The sequence below is a fragment of the Phascolarctos cinereus genome, unplaced genomic scaffold (assembly GCF_003287225.1).
Source record: "Phascolarctos cinereus isolate Bilbo 61053 unplaced genomic scaffold, phaCin_HiC Scaffold_726;HRSCAF=1367, whole genome shotgun sequence".
Taxonomy (NCBI): Eukaryota; Metazoa; Chordata; class Mammalia; order Diprotodontia; family Phascolarctidae; genus Phascolarctos; species Phascolarctos cinereus.
The window spans coordinates 393,188,024-393,214,886 of NW_027556098.1; the positions used below are offsets into that span (position 1 = coordinate 393,188,024).

General features: G+C 36.9%; 1 protein-coding gene across 4 annotated transcripts in view; it reads left to right on the plus strand.

The window, feature by feature from the left end:
* Positions 1–26,863, plus strand: part of RERE (arginine-glutamic acid dipeptide repeats) — a 564,089-nt gene that overhangs the window by 317,231 nt on the left and 219,995 nt on the right. For all 4 annotated transcript variants that reach the window (XM_020974543.2, XM_078145698.1, XM_078145699.1 and 1 more), the window contains 2 exons: positions 14,492–14,597; positions 17,998–18,094. In XM_020974543.2, coding sequence (XP_020830202.1) covers positions 14,492–14,597; positions 17,998–18,094 — 203 coding nt within the window. The remainder of the gene's footprint in view (positions 1–14,491; positions 14,598–17,997; positions 18,095–26,863) is intronic.

A 26,863-nucleotide genomic window follows, 5' to 3' on the forward strand; every position in this document is an offset into this window, starting at 1 on the left:
ATAGAGTTTATAAAATATGCAGTGTTTTCCTTTCCCCTCCAAAATACAAATAAATGTAACAATGCTATACATAAATACATGGAAGGAGAATCAAGTTGTTAGAGATAAGGTATAGTTTTCACGCTATATCCCTGACCTTTGAGGTAAATTCCATGTAGAGAGACACTATGCTGCATGGGCCCCAACAGAATATTAGGTTGGATGGAATGTTGCTCTAATCCAGCATTTAAGCCCTGTCCATAAAACTTTCTGTTCCTTGGCATTGAAGTTAACAGTTTTTTGAGATAATTTTGATACTATGTAGATTGGAGGAAAGAGTAGAGGCTCTGTAATCAGAGGACCTGGATTCACATCCTGTTTGTCAGGTGTTTACCACCTATGGAATTTGGGGCCAGTTGCTTGACCTCTCAGGGGCTCAGTTTCCTAATCTGTTGTAGGAGGTAATTTGGGCTAAGATAAATCTGTGGTTCTGTCACTTCATTAAAAGTAATTTCTGACCTTGTCTAATAAGGAATATTTTCTTCTCTACTAATGACTTTTTGAAATTTAAAGAAAAATTCTAGAAAAAAATCCATATACACACATACATACATACATGCATGCATGCATTCATACATACATACATCCACACACATTCTCTTACATAGAGAATTTTGCATCCTAACCAACTACTGAAAGAATCTAATTCTGTATACTAGTATTTTGAATATAGGAGCTGGGTGGCAGTATTCTAGCAAGGTAAATCATCCTTTTCATGAAATAGCCTCCCAGCTGTCTTTCCTGAATTCATCTTGATTTTTCAGTCCTGCATTCTCCTACCACATAAGTCTTCCTTAATCATCACTTTGATTGGGTCATTCTTCCCAGAATCTTTCAAATTGTTCCTTAATTCTTACTATGTTAAATTCTGACTTTTCTGACTTGAAAAAGTTTTGTTGGTATGTTTAGTTCATTTTTACATCACCATAATTTTCCTCAGTATCCCTGCATCTCCTTATCCCAAGGATCGATATAGTTGGTCAATTCATTGAAAAAGTATGAAAATATATGCAATGTACAACATTTATTAGCCTCTGACCTCTGCAGAGGGATAGGAGTATCTTCTCATATCTCTTTGAAAACATGTTTATTCTTGATAATTTTCTAACATTGATTTCTAATTTTTGACTGCACTTTTTGTTTTGTATTGTTTTTTGCGAGGCAATCGGGGTTAAGTGACTTGCCCAGGGTCACACAGCTAGTAAGTGTCTTATGTCTGAGGCCAGATTTGAACTCAGGTTCTCCTGACTCCAAGGCTCTATGTACTGTGCCACGTAGCTGCCCCAGCTTCTAATTTTTTTAATGCTTTTTTTCTGATTTACATCGTATTTAAGATTTTATTTTCTTCACTCTGTTTACTTTACCCTGCATCAGTTGGATGTGGATCCTACAGTGCTGCTTTTTTGTCTATTCATTCAACGAACATTCATTAAGCAGTAACTATGTGTCAGGCACTGTTGCTAAGCACTGGGTATACAAAAAGTGTCAGAAGACAGTCCCTACACTCAAGAAGCTTATAATTTAATGGTGGGGACAACATGCAAACACATTCTTAAAAGCCAGCTATATACAGGATAAGTAGGAAATAATTAATAGAGGGAAGGCACTAGGAATTTGGAGAGGTCAGAAAAGGTTTCCTATAAGAGATGGTTTTTTTGTTTGGAATTAGTGGAAGTCCAGGAGGTCAGTTTGCATAACAGAGGAGGGGAGAGTGTTCCAAGCATAAAGGATAATCAGAGAAAATGCTGGAGGTGAGAGATGAAGTGTTTTGTTTGCCAACAGTCAGGAGGCCAGTGTCACTGAATTGAAGAGTTAGTGGCAGGAAGTAAGGTGTAAGAAGACTGGGAAGGTAGGAGAGGGCTTAAGTGCCACGGGGTATTTTGTGTTTGATCATGGAGGTGACAGTAACTCACTGGAGTTTATTGAGTAGGGGGTGACATGGCCTGACCTGTGCTTTAGGAAGATTGCTAGTGGCTAAATGGAGGATGGATTGGAATGGAAGAGGCATGAGGCAGGCCTACTCACCAGCAGGCTGTTGCAATAGTCTCAGTTTAAGGGTGAAGAGGGACCTTCACCAGAGTGGTGACAGTGTCAGAGGAGAAAAGGGAACATGTCAGAGAAATGCTGCAAAGGCGAAATTGACAGGCCTTGGCAACAGATTGGAGAGATGGGGGTAAGACATGTAGAGAGGATAGCTCTTAGGCTGCAAGGCCTGATTGGCTGAGAGGGTGATGACCTCTATTATAATAGAGAAGGTAGCAGGTGGGGAGGGTTTAGGGAGAAAGATAATGAGTTCTGTTTTGGACATGTTGAGTTTAAGTTGACCTACTAGACACCCAGCCCAATACGTCTCAAAGGCAGTTAGAGGTAGAAGATTGGAAATCAGCACAGGGTTTGTGGCAGGATAGGGAGATTTGAGAGTCTCCATCATAGAGATGGCATTTAAATCCATGGGAGTTCATCATGTAATAAAAGATAGAGGGAAAAGAAAAGAGGATTCAGGACAGAACCCTGAAGGACACCTACCGTTGGAGGGTGTGATCTGAATAAGAATCCTGCCAAGGAGACTGAGAGAGAGCAGTCAGATAACTAGGAGGAGAGTGTGGTGTCACAAAAATCTAGAAAGAAAGAGAAAAAGGGTAAAAACAATCCCTGCTGTCATGGAGTTCACAGTCCAATTAAGGAGGCAACATGCAGATAACCCTGTAGAAGCAAGACATATACAGAACAAATGGGAAATAATCATCAAAGGAAAGACACTGATATTAAGGGGGATTAGGAAAAGCTTTTTCTTGAAGGTGGGATTTTAGCTGGGACTTGAAGAAAGCCAGGGAAGCCAGTTGGCAGAGATAAGGAACAGGATATTCTAGGTAGGACAAAGAAATTTTAGGATCCCTTATACTAGAGGGCAAAGATCCTAGTGTTCCTTTAGACTGTATTCAAAACACTTCCCTCCTTTCTTCAGTGAATTCAGAGCCTGGTATAGTCTTTTTCTTCTCCCTAACTCTTGTCCTTACACTAAATGAACTAAACATAAAATTTGTTACTCCCTCATGTGCTCTTTAACACCACCATTCCTCAATTTACTTATTTCACATTACCTCTGTCTCACTTCAGGCACACAGAAATATGGTCAGACCCTTGATCTTACCATCAGCAACAAATGTACCATTTCCGTGTTCATGAACTCTGAAACTCCCCTGTCTCATTACAGTATGTTGTCATTTCACCTTTCCCTCTGCCCTCCAAAGCCAAACCCCGTCCTGTATCTACACCATAACGTCCAGTTCCTCAAATAGTTGTTCTGTCCTATGCTGTCACATCTACTTGAGATACACTCCTCCTTTCCCCATCTTAATCTCTTCCCTGTCCTCCTAAGTGTCTTTCTGCAGGACCATAGTGCTCATAGTACTCCGCTAAGGCTCATCTTTGGGTCACTCCCCCTTGCCTATGAAGGTGGACAAGAATCATGAAGCTGTGTTGACTGGATCTGCTACCTCAAAAGTCCACATTACTGAATGGTATTCTGTTTAGATCCCCCTAATTAGTTCATTGTCTTATTCAGTACAGCAGTTTTTTGAAACCTTTCCACCCCTCTTCAGTTTCCCCTTTCTGCACCTCCCATCACTATCTCAGCTGAGAACCTTGCTTTGTAATTCCAGAAATAATTGTGGCCTGTGCTGAGAGCCGCTTCTCCTCCCTTCTCGTCTCACATCACGAAGTTGCCTTCTCTCACTGTCTCCTCCTTCACCCTGGCCTCATGTGAAGACCTGATCCTTCTCCTTGCCAAGGGTTTCATATTCTCTCTGGTCTTTTCCAATACATTTGCCCCCCTCTGTTATCCTCACTTTCTTGTCTTTAATCTCTCATGTCACTAAACTCATTAAGAAGGCAATCTACAGTCAGTGCCTCCACTTCTTTTCCTCTTACTCTCTTCACTCTCAACATTTTAACTTCTGTCCTTATTCTACTGAAACTACTTTCTCCAAAGTTTCTAATGAATTTTTATGTGCTAAATCCAATGGCTTTTTCTCAGTCCTCATCTTTCTTTGGACAGCTAGGTGGCAGAGTAGCTATAGTGTTGGCCCTTGAACTCAAGAAGGCCTGAGTTCAAATGTGGCCTCAGACACTTGCTAGCTGTGTGGCCCTGGGCAAGTCACTTAACCTCTTTGTGTCTCAGTTTCTTTAACTGCAAAACGTGAACAATAATAACAACAACGACAACAATAATAATGATGCACGTTCCACAGAGTTGTTGTGAGGTAAGATGACATGACTAATGTTGAGTCTTCAGCACTGCGCACAGCACGCAGTCACGCTCAATGAACGCTTGTTTCCATCCTTCCTTTTGACATCTGTCATGTGATCTGGTTGCCACCTACCTTTCTGGTATTCTCATACTTCATATAAGCCTCCTTGCTGTTCTTCCTCCAAGACTCTGTTTTCTGAATCTGGGAATTTTCACTGAGTCACTCCCATGTTCTTCATCCCTATTTCTTGGCTTCTCAGCCTTCTTTCAATTCTAACTTATTCTTTTACCTTTTCAATAGCCTTTCCCTTCGCTCTTTAATCTTACTGCCTTCTCTCTGAGATTTTCATTTTACCTTCCTCATGTTGTTCATACTTGTTTGCATGTTATTTCTTCCATTAGATTGTTAGCTCCTTGCAGAAGGAATTGTTTTTTGCCTGCCTTTGTATCCTCATTGCTTACACTGTGCTTGCTACATAAGCTCATAATAAATGATTGTCAAGTTGCCTTAAAAATGATGCGAAGTCATGTGACAAAATTTGTCATGCATTAGATAAGAAAACAAGTCATATTAGAAGAGAAAGTAAAAATGAAAAGTTTTTATTAATAGAGAGATGGCTGTCATACTCAAACCATAGGCAACCATTATTAGTACTAAATATATATCCTCCAGTGGCATATCATTTAACCATTTAAAAGAATAACAGATAATTAAATAATTTTTTTGTGTGTAAGGGCAATTGGGGTTAAGTGACTTGCCCAGAGTCATACAGCTAGTGAGTGTTATCTACCTGAGGTCAAATTTGAACTCAGGTCCTCCTGACTCCAGGGCCAGTGCTCTATCCACTGCGCCACCCAGCTGCTCCTAACAAAATAATTTTTGAAAATGTTAGTGTACTACTCTGAGTTAGATAAATAGCATTAAAAAAAAGGGAAAAAAACCCCTTGAATAAATGATTCAATAATTTCAAGCTAAGAGATTTATAGAATCTGCTGAAGGAAGCCACTAATGAATATACATATTTTGCAATACCATATCTTATTTTATATAATAGGCATTATCCTTCACAATAAATAAATCTAAAAAAGTAGAAATTCTAAATATCATAAATTATAATATAAAAATAGTAATTAATACTGGGAACAAAAGTGAAAGTACAGACATTAATTTAGACCTGATGACATCATAAATAATCAATGGTTCAAAAGGCAATCTATACAAATAGTTTTGTTAAAGGGAATGATAAAGACAGTATTTCATAATTTTTTTGGATCCATGTAAGTCAGCCTTTAGAGGGTAATTTATGCCCCAGAAAAAAATACATTAATATAATTGAAAAGAGCATCAAATGAATATGCAATTCACTGATCTTTTTTTAAAAATCAACAAATTATCCCAAAATAAGTACAGTGGATGAAATAATGAAGATTGGAGAATAGTTAAATAGGAAAACAAAAAGAATATAGAATTGATAAAACTGAAAACTAGAATAGACTTTTAAAGAATTAAGTGTCTTTAATACTTGTACTCTAAAATTATTCTTAAATTGAGAAACAGAGTGCTTTGAGACATATGATCCTGATATCTAAACCAGGGAAGTATAAAGCAAACAAATTTACAGATCAATATTAAAACCAAATCCTAGCAAAAAAGTCTTTTGCTGAGCCCTTCATACTTAAAATCTGGTTATTGTCTCATTCTTTCATGTATGTTTCATTTCCATTGCCAAAGATTCTAATCTAGGTCTTAAAACAATAATTTCAGTGCTCTTCTCTCTCCACCAGGCTCAACACCTAAGGCATGGGCCATGTTTTTTATTTGTATCCTGCAGTGTTGAGAATGTAGTGGAGGGGCTTTTTGTTCCTGTGTTGTTTGGTTCATGTACCTCTGAAAACATTTCCTATTCTATTGTTTGGTAATTGAAAGTACTCATTTGTTGGTATCTTTACTGAATAACCAAATGCACTAGAAGTAAGATTGTTAACCAGAGTAAATTATTCTCCATAAAAAAGTTCCACCAGTGTTCTCTTTAAATAGCAAACTCTTTCTTATCATATGACACCTTTAACATTGTTTCATTTACCAAAATATTATTTAGTCTCTCTTTTCCAACATTCGTGATTCTGACTGAAAAAAGAATGTATCTGTAGTGGAGACTTTCTTATTCCCTTATTTTTTGCCTAAACCATTTTATCCTTCAGTGCCCTGCAGCGTATGCATCTTGGTTTTGGAAGCCATACCTACTTGAATCTTGAAGTATATCATTCTTAGGGTCTCTTCTAGTTTCAGAATTCTGTGATTTTGTTAACAGGCCATATTCATCTGAAATTGAGGGCTTTAGAGCAGTTGGCATCAGGGACTCAGTCTTTATAATTTTCAATCAGGGAATTAAAAAGCATTTTTAAAGGTTTTTTATGTGCCAGACACCCTTGGGACATCTTAGAGAATGGTCCCTGCCTTTCAAGGGGCTTTCATTTTAAAGGGAGAGACAGCTTGTTAGAAGCTTGGCACCTATATGAGGTGCACGCAGAGTTGGTGGAAGGTGATTTCAGAGTGTAAGGCACTGGTAGTTGAGAGAATTTAAGTTTAGACTTGAAGAAAGGAACTAAACTAAAAGGAAGACTTACTATCTTCAATTAATGTAGCTGTTACTTCGAGTCAGACTTTTAAAAAAAGTTCTTTTAATTCAGACCTGTTTCAGGTTGTTATTGTTAGATAATATTACCTTCTATGTTTTTGGTATTAGCAATTGTGGAAATTTTATCTCATCTCCTGGTTTATCTCTCTCTTTAGCTGTTAAAAGACAATCTAGAATTCAGGGGTGGGGAACTAGAGGGCCACGTCTGGCCTCTAGGCTGCTGATTCCCCACCCCTGAATTTGATCTTAATCCCTCATTTTATAGATGGGAAAGTAGGGTTGCCACCCCAATCTAAACAGCTACAGGCAAAGTTCTTGGATTCTAGACCTGATTTCTTTCACCACAATATACTTCATCCTTTTGAAATGAAATATTTCCTGAAATCATAATTCAGGGCTTAAGCCTATTCATATATATTTTGAGCATAAATCCTTATGCTTCTATGTTTTGAATTTTGCTGTTTTTCAGCCGAGATAATCTCAAGATTTTTTTATATGACACAATGCTGCCACTAACTGGTTTTCTGGTGGTATTGCACTTTTCAGTACAACTTTTAAAAATCTACCTGGAATTAATGTGTTTTGGATTAAGAAATTTTGACTCTGACAGTGGGCTAGCATGGATTAAAGAAGTGATAGAACTGTTCTGTAAAAAGTAAATATTGGTTTACTTAATATGTAATATAACCATGACAAAAAATAAATGTGTTTACTTTGAAAATAACATATTCCACGTGAATTTTAGTTTTCCTTTAAAAAATATTCTCAAATATGTTTTGAATCATCCGAAAGATTTCATTATGAAATGTTTAAAAGTATGTATTCTAGACTTACATATTTTAAAACTTCTCGATTGAAAAGCTTCATGCTCTATTATCTTTTTGGTTAATTTTCAAGCCCAAAAGGTGTTGGAGAGGGGTTGGGATGGGGGGCCAGCAGGTGGGGTGGTTTGAATCCCTGGTTGATGTAGCAAATTTAAATGTGTTTAAAAAAAAAAAGAATGATTCCATGAGTCATGAAGTTTTCCTACAGTTGCACATACAGTTACTCAGTGGGAGGTTTTGGATTTTGTGCCTTGCCATTCTGCTCATTCGACTATATGAAGTCCATACTTGAACCTTTTCTGTCTGCGCTTGCAATTTGGGTGTACCTTTGATATCTTTATTCTTAATATTCTTCCATAGCCTTCCTGATTTCTTTTGAGATAGTTGAATATTAAGGAGAATTTTTAATTAGAATGAGATATTGGATTATCTTTTGGTTACTCTCCTATCTGCTCTGCTTTTAAAAATTAAAAACTGCTTTAATGGTAATTCAGTCTTTTTTTTTTTCCCTATTCAAAAGTGTTGAAAACTATGAGTAGATGAAAAATCTCTTATCTGGATTCGTTTTTTTTAATTGATCTTTTGTACATCCCGCTTACTTTTCTACCCTTCCTCAGAGAGCCATCCCATGTAACAAAGAATAGAAACTAACATTACATATCATTTGAAACTGATGGTATGTTCAGTGCTCCTCATGAAAAGTCCTATCCTCCACAACTCCCTCAAAGAAGGGGAAGAGGTACATCTTCTCATACCGTATCAGTATCATTTGTCGTTGTTCTTTGCATTTTTGTCATCCAGAATTTTTTTTTGTGCTGTGTCATAGAAAGATAATGATATAGCCAGTTGGTCATGTTTCTAGAGAGCTGCAGCAAGCAGTCAGAAAGATCTGAGTTCCATTGTGTCTTCAGACATTTAACTGTGTCACCCTTGACAAGTCATTTAACCTTTGTCAGCATCAGTTTTCTCTTATGTAAAATGGGAAAAATTATAGTACTTTTCTTCTTAGGGCTGTGATGAGGATAAAATAAGATAATGTTTTTAAAGTGCTTCAGAAACAAGAAGCCTGGCTGGATTTTTGGCTTGACTTTAGCATTTACTACTTTTATGAACTTGGGAAAATTTCTTAACCTCTCTGAACCTCCGTTTCCTTACCTGTGAAATCTGTGTACTTGCTTCCTACTTCTCTTTTAAACCATGAAGCACAATAGAGATTGAAGAGGCCTTTAAAATCACCTAGTAGAGTTTCTTCACTTTACAAATGAGGAAAATGAGACCCAAGCAAGTGAAATGATTTAAAGTTGCACAGATGCTTTAGTAAGTCATAGAGCCAGTATTTGAACCCAGGTCTTTGGATATAGCAAATGTAGTGCTGTACCACATTTTTACTGCCTTCTGTGTCTTGAAATTTCTAAACTTCAGAGGTGACTCCTAAACTTTTTTTTTACATACCCCCCCCTTTTTTTTAAGGCAATTGGGGTTGTGACTTGCCCAGGGTCACACAGCTAGTAAGTGTCAAGTGTTTGGTCTGAGGCCGGATTTGAACTCAGGTCCTCCTGACTTCAGGGCTGGTGCTCTATCCACTGCGTCACCTAGCTGCCCCATGACTCTTAAACTCTTGAAGATCATGTCAAGGAAAAATGGTTAAACAAGTCCAAACTGAGCATAAGAGATATATGTGTGGTCTTTAAGTACTTTATCTTAGGACTAGCCTAGTTAAGTGTTGAAAGACTAGTCCCCAGAGAGTTGGCTGCTAGCTGCTGCAGTTATGTCTGCTTTTAGACCTCAGCTAAGAAGTTGAAGGGGTTGTTGATTTGTTCCTTAAATGGTGAGTCATACCAAAGGACCTTAGATCATTGAAGCATTCAGATATTAACTGTGAAAATAAAAGTACTGGCTTAAATAATGAAAAATATCTTTTATTAATAGGGTAGATCTTTCAAAGTGAGCAAATGCACGAAGTGATTTATAGAGAAGTCTGGTTGATATAATTGTGCAGGAAAAAAGGCATGAGGAAAAAAATTCTTAGGAAACTAAGTAGCAGATTTACAAAAGAAATGAGAGATCTATACTGGAGAGTAGAATTGTGTTTCTGCTATAGAGAATAGTTATAGTTCTCTTTTTCATTTCTTCCATAATTCTCTCCAGTCTGCTTTTCTACCCCTAAAACAATTTTAATTTTTTAAGTTCATGTATCAACCTTTGTTTTTACATTACCTCAGCCTTCCCATTCAATGAAGAATATAAAATAAAAAAGTATTTAAACAAAATTAAAACATCTATCAAATTGTATACTATATATTATTTTCGTGATCTAAATCTCCCATCTCTACCAAGCAGGGAGGGAGGGAGGGAGGTACATTTTTATTTCTGTTCTTCAGGACCAAGGTTGGTAATTAAAATTACACAGCATTTGAATTCAGTATTTGTTATTTTTGTTTACATTTACCTTGCATTGATAGGATATGTTGATTTGCTGGTTCTTGTGACATTTTTCTATTAGTTTATATGTCCTCCCATGCTTCCTCATATTCATGATGTTTCTCCTTGTTTATTTTATAGTAATCTTTCAGTAAATTAATGTCATCATAGTTTCTTTAGCTATTTTTATTGCTTCGGGATCTACCCTCGTTCAGCCCTTTCCCCCTTCTCTGTCACCATATAAAGCCCTTTCAGAAATACTTTGTTGTATATGGTACTGTTCTTTCTATCTTTGATTTTCTTTATGTTTCTGCCTAGCAGGGGAATTTCTTAAGTCTTTTCTGCTTCAGTTTTGTCATCCATATGTAAAATTGAGATTATACCTATGTCATATAGTATTGTTGTGAGTATCAAATGAGAAAAACTATGAAGTACTGTGCAAATCTTAAACTATCATTTCTTATACATAGTTTATGAGTTATTTACTTTCTTAGCATAATTCCATATTGGTTTCTGGAATATTTGTATAAATTAACAGCTCCACTAGCACTGTAATAATGTGGTTTCTCCCCCCCCCCCACATTGACCATTTTCATTTTTTGTTATGCTTGTTGATTTTTGTGGTGTGAGGTAAAATCTCAGTTGTTTTGCTTTGTATCATTTACATGGCTTTCAATAGCCTGTAATTCTTTTTTAGAACTGTTTATTGATAGCCTTTGGCTATAAATAAAGCCATCATGAATAAGTTTTGGTCTTATAAATTTGTCTTAACATTGTTAAAACTGTATTTTTATTTATCATTAATGACTTCATTTTTGGAAATTCCTAGGATCCAGTCCTTTTAAGTGAGAGCTGACTACCTACCTTTTGCAATTTTGAGTATAATATTCTTAACCAAACAAGGGGTGGAGGGAATTACAAATGATAAATTAGATAATTTTCATCAAGTGAAGTGAAAAGTTTTTGCACAAAATGAACACATTTAGTTTAAGAAGAAAATATTTGTGTATCAAATACTTTACTGGGGGTTTGATATCCAATATATATTGACAAATAACACATGTAAAAATCTCAATAGAGAAATAGAGGTTACGAATAAACAGTTCTCAAAAGATGAATTGCCAATGATTACCAATAATATAAAAGAATGTTCCCAGTAAATAATAATGAGAAATGCAAATCTAAACAACCTTGAATTTTCCTATCCTATCAAGAAAATTAGTAAGGATAGAAAAATTAGGGGTAGGCATTACTAGAGAGGTTTTAGGAAGGCCAGTGTATTAAGATATTATTGGTGGAGCTGTGAATTGGTACAACAGTTCAGGAAAGTAATTTGTAATTATGCAAGTTAGATGGCTGAAATAGCTATATTAATTGACCTAGAATTAGTACAACTATTAACAGAAAAATTTGCAATTAGGCACAAAAAGTGACTAACATAGCTATGTCCATTGACCCAGCAATTCCCCTTCTAGACATATGCCATTAATACTGGCTGTTTCCTTTTCTCTCATTCTCTTCTAAAATTCAGAAGCCTGGCTTTTTGTCCTTATCATTCAAACTGAGGCAACCCTTTCCAAAATTATGAGTGATCTCTTGATTTTCAAATATAATGGCCTTTTCTCAGTCCTTGTTCTTCTTGACCTTTCTATAGCATTTGACACGGTTAATCACCTTTTCCACTTGGATACTCCTCTCTCTAGGCTTTCATCTTACTACTTTATTCTTGTTTTCTTTTCTACATGACTTCTCATTTCTCTTTGCTGGTTCTGTATCTGTATATGTCTACTAACCGTGGATGTCCTTGAAGGCTTTGTCCTCAGCCCTTTTTGCTTTTATTCTTTATATTGTTTGCTTATCTCATCTCCTGTGGGTTCAATTATGATCTCTTTGTGAATGATTCTCAGATCTTAAGAATTCAGCCTTTGTCTCTTTTGTTGAACTACAATCATGAATCTCTAGCTTATCTTTTGGGTATTTTGAACTATATGTCCTGTGTACACCCCAAAGTTAACCAAAACAACTCATCTTTTCTCTTCAATCTTTCACTCTTCTGAACTTTACTATTACTGCTGAGAGCACCATCACCCTCCCAGTTACCTTCAGGTTCGTTGTTATCCTTCAAGCCTCAAGCTTCCTCTGCATAGCCATCTGTTGCCAAATATTGTGATTTCTTCTTTCACAATGTGTATTGTCTATGTCCCCTTCTTTCTATTCACATACCTAGAATCCTAGTTTAGACTCCTGTCGCCTATCATCTAGACCATTAAAGTAGCCTCCTAACTACTTTCCCTGCTTTTGAGGTCTTTTCTCCTTTTCCTATCACTTTCAGGATCAAATAGAAAGCTCTGTTTTGGTTTACAATACCCTTGACAACTTGACCCCTCTTTTTCTTTCATTTTCCTCGTCCTGTATATTTTGTGACACAGTGACACTTTTCTCCTTGCTGTTCTTTGCCCAGGACACTTCATCTTTAGACTTTTGACATTTCTTCTGGATGTTCCCTATGCTTGGAATACACGTCTTCTTATCTCTACCTATTGGCCTACCTGACTTCCTTCAAGTTCCAGTTAAAATTCTGCCTTTTATGATAAGTCTTTCTTGATGTTAGTGTCTTCCTTCTATTGACTATTTCCTATTTGTCTTGTTTGTACATAATTGTTTTCATGTTTTCTTTCCCATTAAATTGGGAACCCATTCAGAACAGGTGTCGTCATTAGTCTTTCTTTGTATCCCTAGCATTTAACTCGGTTCTAGGCAGATTGTAGATACTTAACACCTGCTTAGTGACTTTCTGACTCACTGTGGTAACTATATATTCTATAAGTCTCTGGCCTCTCTCAGTTTTTCCTTACTCATGCGTTCTGATTTTTTTTCTTCACCATCTTCACATTCCTTTCTTTGTACTAACATCACCAAGTGTCAGTTGATTTAAGTTTGAGAGATTTTTATTGAGTTCTTTGTTGAAGTTTTCTACGTCTTCATCATCTGCAATTGATGTTGGTGCATAAGGTTCTATTGTTTTCATGGTAGAATTTTGCACATATTAATCAGAGCACTGAAGTACAAGATGGCTCAATGTCACATCACATAATGTTTCTTATTGTCTTTTGATGTTTAATAAAGTCTATTCTGCCAAATGTTTTGGGTTTTTTTTGCCTTTTCGTGAGCTATTCTTTCATTTTTCCTTTTTCTACTCATTTCATTTATAATAGAAGTAGACATGATGATTCCAGCTCCTCTACTAGTATGTTCCCTTTTTGGTTATTAGACAAAGATCTCACATTTAAAGCTCCAGCTATTAAATTAATGTTTATTAGCAGTCCTCCTCTTCTTACAGTCCACATTCCTGTCAAATTGGACGTGACATGCCCTTTCCCACTGCTTTGTCTTCATATTGGCCTTCCCCTATGTCTAAAATCTACTCATTGCTCATATATCTGCCTGTCACAATTAATGCTTCTCTTCAAGTTCAGATGCCACTTCCTCCAGGAAACCTTTCGTGATAACTTAAAAGTGTTTATAGGATCCCTCAATCTAGAGTTAGAAGGGGCATGTTTACTTTACAAATTAGGCTGCTGAGGTCCAGGGAATTAAAGTGACTTGGTCAAGGTCACATTGGCTGTCAGTTTCAGAGTCAGGCTTTGAGCCTATGCCCTTTGTTTCCAGAGTCCTTGCCCTTTCTGCTATCTTACCTCCTTTTCTTCTTTTTTCACCTTTTCCAAAAGCATTTTGGACCTATCCTGTATCTACTTCAACTTTCTCTTGTGTTATATTTATTTATGTAAGTGCTTGCCTGCCCCTGGGCTTCCGTTTCTACCTCAAAGAATATGAGTTGTTTGAAGGTACCACTATGATATTTTTAATATTTATCTTTATCCCTACTACATTGTCTTTCCATTGGTTCTTAATGCATGTATGTCCACTGGATCAAGACAGAAAGGATGAAATACACATTTTATAGAAGTTTGACATAAGGTACAAAATATAAAAGGTTTTCTGATTAACTAGGCTGTTCAACTAAGCTGTTTTAGCTAGACATCCCAACTTTGGCATGTTTCTGGTTGATGTTTTGCATCAAATATTGTATAAATGGTCATTATTCAGGGCTTAGACTTTTTTTTTTGTTTTGAGGTATTTTTGATTTTATTTCTTTCTCTATTTTTAAATAATAGGATCTGACCCACAGGTAATTGACTTGTACCTTTTGCCTTCCTTACTGGGAACCCCCAAGGACTAAAGTGCTAAGTGATCTTTAATGAGTATATTCATGTTGTTGTGAATTTCTTTCCAGTAATGCTTTAGATTTTCTTTTTCAGAGCAAGAGGGACCATCTTCTTATGAATGTCAAATGGTACTATCGTCAGTCTGAAGTTCCTGATTCTGTCTATCAGCATTTGGTTCAAGACCGGCACAATGAAAATGGTAAATACTGCTCCCTACTGTTAGTGCCATTTAGTGTTTGCAAAGGAGAGTCCAAAGAAAAGTTATTCAAGAGTAGCACAGGAAATAAATCAATATTAAATATTAGTTCAAAGCCTTCAGTTTTCTGTCAGCTAGACTCTAAATGCCCACAGCATTGCAGGAAGAGGTGGGTAAGGTGTTTGATTTATAGATTAAGATATCATACAACTAATTCATTTACTCAGACTGCAGAATTGAAAAGGGTAAAAAAACCTCTCCTTTTTGACTTAAATTAAGGTGTGTTATGTAAAGTGATTTTTGTAACATCAGTAAATTTGAGGCACATACTCTGAATATATTTATTTTTATAAAAAGATGTTTTCCAAGACTTATGTCCATTATGTGTATGCATGCGTGCTTGTGTGTGTGTGTATGCGTATGTGTATGTATGTGTATGTGTAAAACCCTTGAGAGATTGCTTTGTCTAGTGTACCGAGTCAGTATGACCATGATTCAGTGTAGAACTCTGAACCATACATACATACTACTTGTCAGGTGCCCTTGGGAAAACTACTTAATTTGTCAGTGCCTAAGATACCAGTTGCGATGCAGATACTGAGGAGGTTTCCTTATCTGAAACTACTACAATCACAGGCCTGGACTCTGTATGTGTATTTATGTGTGTTAATTTATCTTTTCCTTTGAATTGCTGTTCAGAACAGTCAATAAGAGGTTGTTGTTGTTGTTGTTTTAAGAGATAGTAGCATCATAATTTTTACACCATTTTTTTTACCTAAAAAAATCTCCATGGCTGCCCCCCGCACCTCCCCCCCATTTTGACCTATGATCAAGACTGTAAACCGTATAGGATTATATTGTCACTTTTGCTTCTCTTCTCCTGGCCCCAGTATTATGGAAAAAAAAGCTATAAAAGCTGTTTCCTTCTGCAGGTTCACGGATGTACATTAACCTCGACAATGTGCTATTGTTTTTTTAAAAAAAAACTGTAACTTATTTCTTTGGAAATTGTTACTAAATTAATTTTTGTTGATGTAGATGTTTTCTCAGAGCACAATAGTGATGTATTTGAGTGTATTTTTTGATGAGAATTGTGCTGTTTTTTATTATTGTTTCTTTCTATTCACAATAAAATTTGTCCAAATTTAATGTTATTTCATGATTGCCAATCCAGCCTTAGTTCCCTGCTTGTATAAAATATAGTGCTCAAAACTGTCCTCTATCTAGCTTTGTACTTTATTCTACAGCTTTACTGTACATGTGTCTATACCTATAGACAAAAAGAATAAATTTTCTAATTTTACCATGTAAGAATTCAAATGAAATTTAGCAGAAACATGACGTCTCATCTTAGACTTTTCTTCTTTGAATCTTAAAGTTTTCAAAAAAAGAGATACAACTTTTCTGTTGAATACTATTCTTTGTAGTTTCATTGTAATCATTTATGCAGAATTGAATCTATAGTTTTCTTTTTAAAAACGTTTCTTAGTTTACTAAAAAAGGATTAAATTTGTCAATATATGAGTAACTTTTAAGATATATACTTAGATCCTACTAGAGTATACTTGTTCTGACAATATTTTTTTCCTTCCTTTATCAGCAGAGTATTTTCCCAGCCTTTGGTTCAAAGTTCCTTTTAGAAATCTGGGTTTGTAGGACAGACCTTTAGGAGATTGAATTTTTCTTTGAATAGTATAGCAGTAATGAGGAACAACTAGAAAGGATAATTTTGGGGAACTATAGTTGAAATTTTGTAGAAACATGGGAAAAGTCAGTATTTAGTAAGCCAAAGAAAAATGTATATGGAGATCAGAAAACCATTTCTAAAATTGGATCTTTTATAAATAAGAAATATAATGGGCAGGATTAGCTAAGATTTTGTTAAATTTTGACAGAGAGCTCATGCCAAAGGAGTTGTGATAGAAAATATAGGTATGTTGGCTAATTTGCTTACTTTCGATAGAAAGTTAAAAGTTGAACTTTTGAAGGCTAGAATTAGTGTGCTTTGGGGGCAGATTTCATCCATTAGATGCAGCAATTGCCAGTATGCAGGTGTGTGACTCCTTGGCTTGAGAATGATGAACTCATTCAATTTAATCAGATTATAGTTGCTTGTTAGAAACAAACCAAACAGACTCCATTGCTCTGTAGTTTGGAATTGATAATGTCCCTCCTGCTCTTTTAAGACTTTATATGTTTTTTGGTGACCATGTCACATTCTACTCCTTTCTGCCTCCCTTTTGCTTTTAGGATAAAATATGAACTACTCAGCCTGACATTTAAAGCTTTCTATAATACATATCAACTCACCTTTTCATACTTACTTCATTTCTCTTGATACATTGTCCATTCCAGTTGGACTGACTTGGTCACTAGTAGTTGTCTCTGTCTTGCAGTCCATCCATCAATATCTTTGCCTGCTTTTGTGCACAACTAGGTTTTCCCCTCCTGTAATGCCCCACTTCCCCTCACTGCCTCCGCTGACCTGCTCCCTCTAACTCAAGCCTTTTCTTTACCTCTTCTCTTCCACCCTGACATTAGCAATTTCTGGAAATTACTCTATTACTTTGTGTAGTCTTCAGATTTCCTTTTTTTTTTTTAAACATGTTGTAACCCCCATAACAGAGTGTAAACTCCTTGAGGACAGAGACTCTAAAACATTTTGTCTTTGTATCCCCAATTGTTAACATGGGACTTTTTATATAGCACTTCATAATACTGTTACCCTAAATCACTATGTGAAAGCAATATGGCATACTTGATATGAATGGATAACAGGCCAGCCTGGGATGCAGGAAGACCTGGGTTCAAGTCATGCCTCTAATGCATACTCCTGACATTGTACTTCTGTAAAGGATGTGCCAATTTATAGCCTTTTGGATCTATTTAGCATACCCTGACACTTTAGAGCAAAACGTCCCTCTTTGGCCACCAGTTTACTATTTATTTTTCTATCCCTTTATATTGTAAACTCTTGGAATGCAAGGATTATCTTCCCTTTTTTACTTGTATTCTCAGTGCTTGGCACATTGTAAGTGCTTAATAAGTGCTGCCTTACTCTTTCATTATTAATTGATTGATTGACTCTTACTTTGTGACCATGGTAAATCTCTTAACAGTACTACAGGCAACTGTTCCACCACCATACTTTACATGAGTTATTGACTTTCATTGGTGAAAGAAGTTTCCACCTTAGGAGTTTCTCATACTAATGAAGTCCTCAATCTTGATGCCCACCCCACTCAAGTCATCATATTCTCTTATATGTGTTTAAAATAAATTTGGGGATTTTCAATGATTTTTTTAAAAAATGGTAGTAAATTGGAATAGGAGGTAAGGTGGTTGGTTTAGGAAAGATGGATGTTTTAAGAACCCCTATCTTATGCCCTTCTTTTTCTAACAGATTCTGGACGAGAACTTGTCATTACAGACCCAGTTATCAAGAATCGAGAGCTCTTCATTTCCGATTATGTTGACACTTACCATGCTGCTGCCCTTCGGTAAGTGGCAGAGTTTAGATGAAAGTCTCATATTAAGTAGAAGACATTCAGTACAGTGAAAAACATTCAGTCTACCATGTTATCTTCTAGAGGTGATTGCTCCACTTATTGTACTTAATTATTTTAAGCATGTGTGATAATAAATCAAGAGCAAGTATTTAATCTGGGAAGATGCGACTCCAAAATTCTGATGCTGGCACCCTGACTAATTGATATATTATGTGCAAGAGATTATTGCATTTCATCTTTTAGAGGCCCATTCTTCTTCCTTTATTAATCTAAATTCTTCTTCTCTCCTCTCTCCTCTTCTTTTTCTTACCTTCTCTTCCATTTTATCTGACATTGCCTTAAAAAATGCTCACCCAGTTAAATTTATTAAACTCTGTGTCTAAAGCCATTGCATGTGAACTGTAAAGACAATTTGTAGAGATATTTTAATCATCTGTGTTTTATGCTCAAGAGAAAAAACAAAACAAAACTTTTATTCTAGGTAGATTTTGTGTTTAAATGAAATGCTTTGGCCTTTGAAGTAGAAGAGGAAGCGGATAATTTTTTTTTTCCTCCAATAAAGAATGATTTTTTTTCTGGCCATTGCTGCCTTTAAATTATCAGTAATTGGAATGGATATTGCCATATGTGGATGGAATAATTTCTCTAGTAAAAATATTCAGATGGTGTTTCACTGAAAGCATCTAGAAAGGATTTTCCTTGTTTAAAGCCACTTCAAGAAAGGCGCTTACTGCAAGGCAAATTAGCATTAACTTCTAATGTGGGGGAGTGGGAGATGTTAGGGGTTAGAGGAGAGAGTCTTTTTTTGGACTTAGAGAGCTTTAGATAAACTTAGAAAATTTCAGTGTTTTGTGATAGTCTTTCATCCACACTCCAGAATCTTTTTTATGGCTCCATGGAGGTAATTTCTAACATTCATTTTGCATGTAGGAAAAAAATTGTAAGTTAATGAGAAGTTTGCTTGAATTGATTGACGTAGGTTTTTTAATTGAATTGGCTTAGAAATCAAATGTGTAGAACCTTCCTTTTTTTCTTTTCCTCATTCTCCCTTTCTTCTTTTTTGTTCTTTCCCATTTCCCTCACTCCCCTTTCCCCCCATTATGATATGGCTTGGGCATTAAGAAGTTAAGCAGTTTAGAGGTCTTTTGAAACAAATATATGTGATATGATTGGTCTGATAAGGCCAGTATTCTGACGTCACGAACATCTTAGATTTGCAAGTTTAATCTGTATTGTATGATGATTTTGTACTTCACTCTTCTGGGGAATTTTTACTTGATTTCTAACACTTTTACAAGTGCCATTGATCTAGTTATAATGAAGCATTTCAGTCTGATTTTGAAATAGTTTGCTGTGGTAAATAGTTTCCCATCTCAGGGCTAATTGGTTAAAGATTTTAACATGATATGGTTCTTCCCCCTCCTTTCACACTTCTTCTAGCCAGTAGGATTTAGAGTTTTGAGATGACATCAACGTTTGAATTCCATGTCCCTGAACAGGTCCTTAATTGGACAGTTTGATCTCCATTGTTAAATAATGAGTTTTGTTTGAAGACATTTTGGCCATTTTAGAAAAAAAATGTTTTTACAAAATTTATCTTTTAAAATATTTTGGTAATCAAAATAAAATGCAACTGCCTGTATCTGTTTCCAGCAAAATGAAGCACAAGACGATCAGTTATTTAATGTGTTTATTATGTGCCTGGGAAGACTCTTTTTTATTGAGTGATCCAGCTTCTTGTCCCTCCATAAGAGCTCTTTGTTCCTTAATAGAGAATCTTGTTATTGACGTCATCACAAAAGAAGTCAGTCGCCTGGTAGCCTCCTTTCTGAGGATTAACCTCACCACTATTCCTCTAGTCTGTTGCAAGATCATACTGGAAACTTCTGTACTTCAGGAGGATGCGTCAGAGCTTAGGCACCACCTGCGTATTCCTCATGAGCCACATGCCACTGCCAAGCCATGATGAGGCAGCAGAGTGGGCCTTCAGTGGAGTGGCCTTGACGCTTGAGGTATTTGCTAGTCCTGGTTTAACTGGAAAATCACTTTTTTCTAGAAGTGCTAAACAAGAATAGCTAGGCCTCTAAGTTAATAATTTTCTAGGTTCAATTTCCACTATCATTACCATCTGGAAAATTGTATTGATCACACAGTATCACAGAGAGAGGTTAACCTATTTAAGTCTCGTGGCATCTTGAATATCAGCAAAAATAATGTTATTGTTTAGTCGTGTCCAACTCTTCATGACCTCATGTGGTTTTTTTTTTGGCAAAGATACGGAATGGTTTGCCATTTCCTTCTTCCGTGAATTAAGACAGAGACTAAGTGATTTGCTCTAGGTGACACAGCTAGGTGGGATTTGAATTCAGATCTTTCTGACTCTAGGCCAGTGCTCTATCCACCAAGCCACCCAGCTATCTCCATGTAAAAATAATAATAACTTACATTTTTGTAAGAATTTATTGTTTATACAAACCTTCACAGCAGTCCTATGAGAGTGCAATTACCATGATCCCCTTTTTGCAGGTGAGTAAAGGGAAGCTCAGGAGGGTTAAAAGAACTACCCAAAGTCACACAGTTAAGTCTCAGAGCCAGGACTCATCCAAGTATTCTGACCTGTATCACAACTAATAATAATTATTATTTCATATAAATTATATTATTTAATTTAGAGAGGTTAAGTGACTTCCCCAGGGGTGATATAGTTGTTCATAAACTTACTATTGTTGAAGTGGCCTTGGCTTGGCTTTTCATATCACCTAGTCCTATAAAATGGTAAGATGTGACTGCCCGAAAAAGAATTCTTTTGCTCTAATTCAGATACTTCTTAAGTTTTATAGGCATAAGCCAGATACAGAAATGTCACATGGGTTTTATCAGATTAATTTATTTGTCTGTATAATTACCCTTATACTTCTTACCATCTCTTAGCTTTTTTTTTTTTTTGGGTGAGGGAATTAGAATTAAGTGACTTGCCCAGGGATACACAGCTAGTGTGAAGTGTTTGGTCTCAGGCCGGATTTGAACTCAGGTCCTCCTGACTTCAGGGCCAGTGCTCTATCCACTGCGCTACCTAGCTGCCCCCCCCCCCCCCCCCCCCCCCGCTTTTAAGCTATTCCTAGTCTTACAAATTTCAAGATTCCTTAGAGTGATGGACCACAGCTGTTATTATTATCACAAGTTTCTAGATATATTTCTGATGACAACTGTAGTGGTCAACTAGGCCATCACCTTCATTTTACAGATGAGGAAACCCAGGGAAGTTGTGTGATTTGCCTGTGGTCACACAGATAGTAAGAATCAGCAGCAGTATTCTAGGTCCTGCTTCAGAATCTAGAACCAGCTCTCTCCCACCACATTTTTCTGTCACAGTATTTTATGTACTCATAATAATCATAGATTCAGATGGTTTAAAGGTAGAAGGGAACTCTGCTCATCTAGCCTACCTGTCTCCCTTTATAAATATGGGAGCTGTGAGCTGAGGAGAACTTAGCCAAATCGACATGAAGAGTCATCAGCTGAATTTGAACTGAGATCATTGACTCTAGGACCATTGCTTTTTTATGTTGCCATATTGTTTCCTCCCTTAATCTATGGGGTTTAAAAGCAAAAAACTCTTGGTGAAACAGGTTCATTGCTTCCTTAGGTCTTATAGATTGTCAAATACTGTTTCTATCTTGTATATATTTTTGCGTGTATATATATGTGTGTGTGTGTGTATACACACACACAAATAAATAAATAAATTATATATATATGTATATATTATATATATATGTATAAGTATATATGTATATATGGAACCCTAGGACTCCATTATCTGTTCCTGGGGATAGATTATTTTGAGAAACCATTGAGAAATATGGGTTGAGTCATAGGATAATAGATCTGTAACTGAAAGTTTGGCCAGCAGCCCTCAGTCCAGCTGTCTCCTTTTCTCACTGAGGGAGAGGCATAATCCTCTGAGAAAAGAGCTCTTTCCATGAGAGCACACTGCCTCCACATTCCTTCAGTTTTGTTAGCATCTATTACGTCCCTCTATATGTTAAGCTCATTTACCTTTGGTGTCCACTTGTCACCCAGTTCTCACCTGTGGCTCCAAGAAGCTGTAGCATGCACACTTGGCCACACCCTGGTAAACCATCTTGGCAGAATGACTCAACCAGGTTGAAGGTAACCGATGGGCCACAAAGTGATTGGTGAATTTAGCGGGGTGTCTACCACAAGCATGTGCAGACTTCCCCTGAATGAGTAGATGAGAACAAATTGTTTAGTGGCCACGAAGGTGGGTAAAGCAGGCACTGTGGGGTGCTTAGAGCTTGATCAAACTTTAGAGACACCAAGTTTATCCCCTGCATCCCGGGTCATTGCTAGTAGTCCTGACCTTTGTCTTGCCACTGGACTTTGGTGATTTTGGAAGAGAAAGTGAGGTAACTCTGCTTCAGAAGCAAGTCAAGAAATCATCCAATCACAAGGTCTTTGGTCCTCTTGGAAGATGAAGGAAGAACAACAACAGCATTCAGCCACTACTCTTTGCAGAGTTCTCTTGATGTCTACTACCTGTGGCCTTGGACAAATCACCTAACGTGTCTGAGTGTCAGTTTCCTCATCTGTAAAATTAGAGGGATAGACTAGTTGATTTCTAATGCTCCTTCCTGCTCAAGATCTATAATCACTTTGATAGGTGCTAAAGATACAAAGAAAAAAAAATGAAATAGTCTACAACGGGTGGACAAAAGAGACAAGATCAGTCGGTCAGGAAACATTGATTAAGCACCTACTACTTGCCAAACACTGTACTAAGTGCTGTCCACGCAGAAGGGCAAGAACCAGGCTCTTCCTTCAAAGAGCTCATGATCTAATAGAGGTGACAACAGATGAACAACTATATACGGATCGTTCCATGTGAAGGATAAATAGGACGTACTCAGCGAGGGAACTCCCTAGAATTGAGAGTGGTTGGGAAAGGCTTCCTGTAGATGAGCCATTATAGTTGGAATTTAAGGGGAGCCATAGAAGCCACTGGGAGAGCACTCCATGTATGGTGGGCAGCCAGAGAAAATTCATGGAGCTGAAAAGACGTAGAGGATCATTCATCAGACAGCCAGGAGGTCAGTGCCACTGTATTGAAGGGAAGGAGTTGTGGAGTAAGTTGTTTGGTAAAGGCCTAAGAGTCTAGTCTTTGAATGCCTAATAGAAGCATGTTGTACTTGATTGTGGATGTGATAAGAGGTAATGGAGTTTACTGAGTAGGGGAGTGGTAAGGTTGGACCAGAATTTTAGGAAAATCTCTTTAGTGGCTGAATAGGGGATGTACTAGAGTGGGGAGGGACTTGAGGAAGGTAGACCTACCATCAGGCTATTGTAGTAATCAAAGTGGGAGTAATAATCAAGGGCCTGTACCAGGTTGATGACAGTGCCAGGGGAGAGAAAGGGGCATATTTAAGAGATGTTGCAAAAGTGGAATCGACAGGCCTTGGCAAGAACTTGGACATGGGTGATGAGAGATAGTGAGGAATCTAGGATGACACCTAGGTTGTGAGCCAGAGGAACTGGGATGGTAGAAGGGAGGGGAGAGTTTAGGGGGAAAGATAATTAATTTTATTTTGTGCGTATTTAGTTTAAGGTGTCTAATACACATATGGTTTGAGCTGTTTGAAAGACAGTTGGAGATGCAGAATTGGAGGTCAGAGAGTTTAGGGTAGGATGGGTAGATATGAGAATCATCAGAGATGTTTGTGTAAGGTTAATGGCTCTTTTAATAATGATTGATGATGTTACTTTAATGTACATACACATTTTGTGCTTTATACAAAGTCAAAATTTATTGTTTCATTATATTTGTAACAGGTTATATTTCTTTAGTTCTTCATTTACAAAGTACTTTCTTTAAGTCAAGTCTGTGAGATGGATATTGCCAGTATTTTTATCTTCATTTTATAATGAGGAAATTGAAAGAGAGGTGTTGATTTTCCAATGGTCACAGTCCTAGCAAACATTAGAGTCAAGATTTGAAGCATTCTCCTGTTTGCTTCCCTGTTACTGTTGAGGGTACACCATCCTCGAAGTTGCTTAAAGCTTACAGCCCAGGTATCTTCCTTGACTCTTTTTTTCATCCTTTTCATCCTCCCTTATCCAATCAATTTTCAAATCTTTCCTTTCTTTCCACTTAACATCTCTCATACATGTCCCCTTCTCTCCTCTATTCTTTTTTTATCTTATTTGTACACAGATGGTGCATGTTATCTCCCCCATTTGGGAGCTTCTTGAAGTCAAGGACTCTAGGGTTTTGTTTTGTGGGGTTTTTGTTTTTTGGTTTTTTTTGGTTTTGTTTTGTTTTACTTTTTGGTGAGGCAATTGGGGTTAAGTGACTTGCCCAGGGTCACACAGCTAGTTAAATGTCAAGTGTCTGAGGTCACACTTGAAATCAGGTCCTCCTGACTCCAGGGCTGGAGTGCTGTGCATTGCACCATCTCGCTGCCCCTTGTTCATTTATTTTTGAGTAGCACAGTGACAAGCATGTAGAAGGCTCTTAATAAATGCTAGTTGGTTGACTGTACATTCACTGCCCTCATATCTAATTACATTGTTAGCTCCTTGCAGAGCAAAGGATGACATAGTACCGAGCACATAGTAAATTCTTAATAAATATTTGTTGATTGCCTACCTGTCTTATTTAATGATTATTCATAAATTCAGGCATTTAATTAAGTACTCATTAGATGATGGTGGTGGTGGTGGTGGTGGAGGAGGAGGAGAAGGAGAAATTGGTAGTTGCAGAATGAAAGGAATATTTGGTTGCTTTTAGAATCCAACTTGGGATGATTTTTTTTTTAATTTCCTCTTTGATTAGGGGAAGATATGTTGTACTTAGTATTTCCATTTGTACCTGGTTGCATGATTTTCCATAGAATCAGTATTATAAAGTTTATGTAGCTTCTTTAGTACTAGTATTGCCATAGCTAAGACTCTGATCATCATGTATGATATTCTTTGCATTAGTATGTGGATTACTGGATTCCAAGCTTCTGACTTATAAATATGTTTCATTGAGGGTTTTACAAAAGAAAATGAAAAGAAAAATTTTTTGCTTTTCTTATGGGTAATTTTTTTCTATTCTGTCGTTTCTAAAACTCAAAGAAGAAGAAAATTTTTTATGACAGCTTTTAAAAAAATCTTCGACAGCATTGATGGCAAAAGATCTTTGTTTTTGATCAGTCAGCAAACATTCATCTAATCTTTTGTGCCGTGCTCTGTGCTAAGAACTGCAGATACAAAGGAGAAGCAGAAACAGTCCCTAACTCATGGCACTTACATTGTAACAAAGGAGATGACAAGCCTATAAATAAGTACAGAAATAACGTACATAATAATCCGAATGAATCTTTAGGGAAAGGCATTAGTAACTGGATGGACCATAAAGGCATTCTTGAGAAGGTGGTATTTGAGTGGAGTCTTGAATAAATCCAGTTCTGAAAGGCAAAGGAGTGAAAGGAGACCTTTCTAGACATGGGCAAAATCCAGTTTAGTGGCAAGGAGAAGAGAGAGAAGATATTGTCAGCCATTCAGTCAACAAGAATATATTAATTAAGTACATTCCAGGAACTGCGCTAAGTGCTCAGGGTAGAGCAACAGCAAGCAGATGAGTCAGGCTGGTGCAACATGTGCAATGATACATTTAATGCTTTCTTTCCTACAGTTTTTTAGCTAAAAAGGAAAACTGGATTTTGTGATTTTTTTTGAAGTGCTGTTGTTAACTTGTATTGTCTTGTTTGCACTGCTGTCTTGCTTTCAGGTTTGTTGGCTTTCCCCTGAATTAATTTTATTTTTAGTGCTTACATTTTTCATGGATGAGGAGATTATCAGGCTGATATTAGGAGTACTTTTTGGCTATTCAGTTGAACATAGGGAAAAGTGTCAGATTGTAACCTAATAAATTAAATCATGGGTGCTGAGCACCATACTTAGTGGCTCTCATGTTATGAATAATAAAGGCAGTTTCATCATGGAATTCCTATCCCACTCTAGTAAAGAGGAAATGAAATATACACAAGCAAATTTTATATGTGAGAAATAAATGCAAACCCTGTTCTTCATTCCCCCCTGCCTTTTCCCTTTTCCCATTGTAAATCCAGAATATCTTCTTCAATCAAATCTCCCCTACCCCCTTACCCCACTACTTCTCCAGTGTCCCACTCTAAGGCTGCTACCTCTTCCACTGTGCTCTCTGGAATCATTTCTCCATAGGCAGCAAAGTTGCTTTTGTCTTGAATCACTTCCTTTTACTCTCTTTTCATCTTGTGGCTCCTGCTTAGTCCTGACTGTCCTGTTGACACAGTCTCCCTGCATTGGTTACACTTTAACTCATTCCATTCATTCACTGTTCAAGGTGAAAAATGTGGAAGACTTCTTGCTCTCCATTGCCATTCCTAGCTCATCCTCTGCCTCCATCAACTCAGTAAGTTCTTCTTTGAGAGTCATATAATCACAGTTTTTGTGACTGTTTTGTGCCCTCCTCTTTCAGTGTGTTTAGGGACTTCCTCAGTGAACCACAACCTTATTCTTCTTCTAAACACTATCTTCGTAATAGAATTCAGCATATGTATTTTTTTATTCTCTCTGTTTTACCTCCCAGTTCCTCAGTTTACTCATTTCCTGTGACCTACTTCTCTACCTCACTATAGCAATACTCAGAGATAGTCATGCCCCATATCTATCCATCACCTACCAGTGTTCCACATTTGTGTTCATGAACTGTAA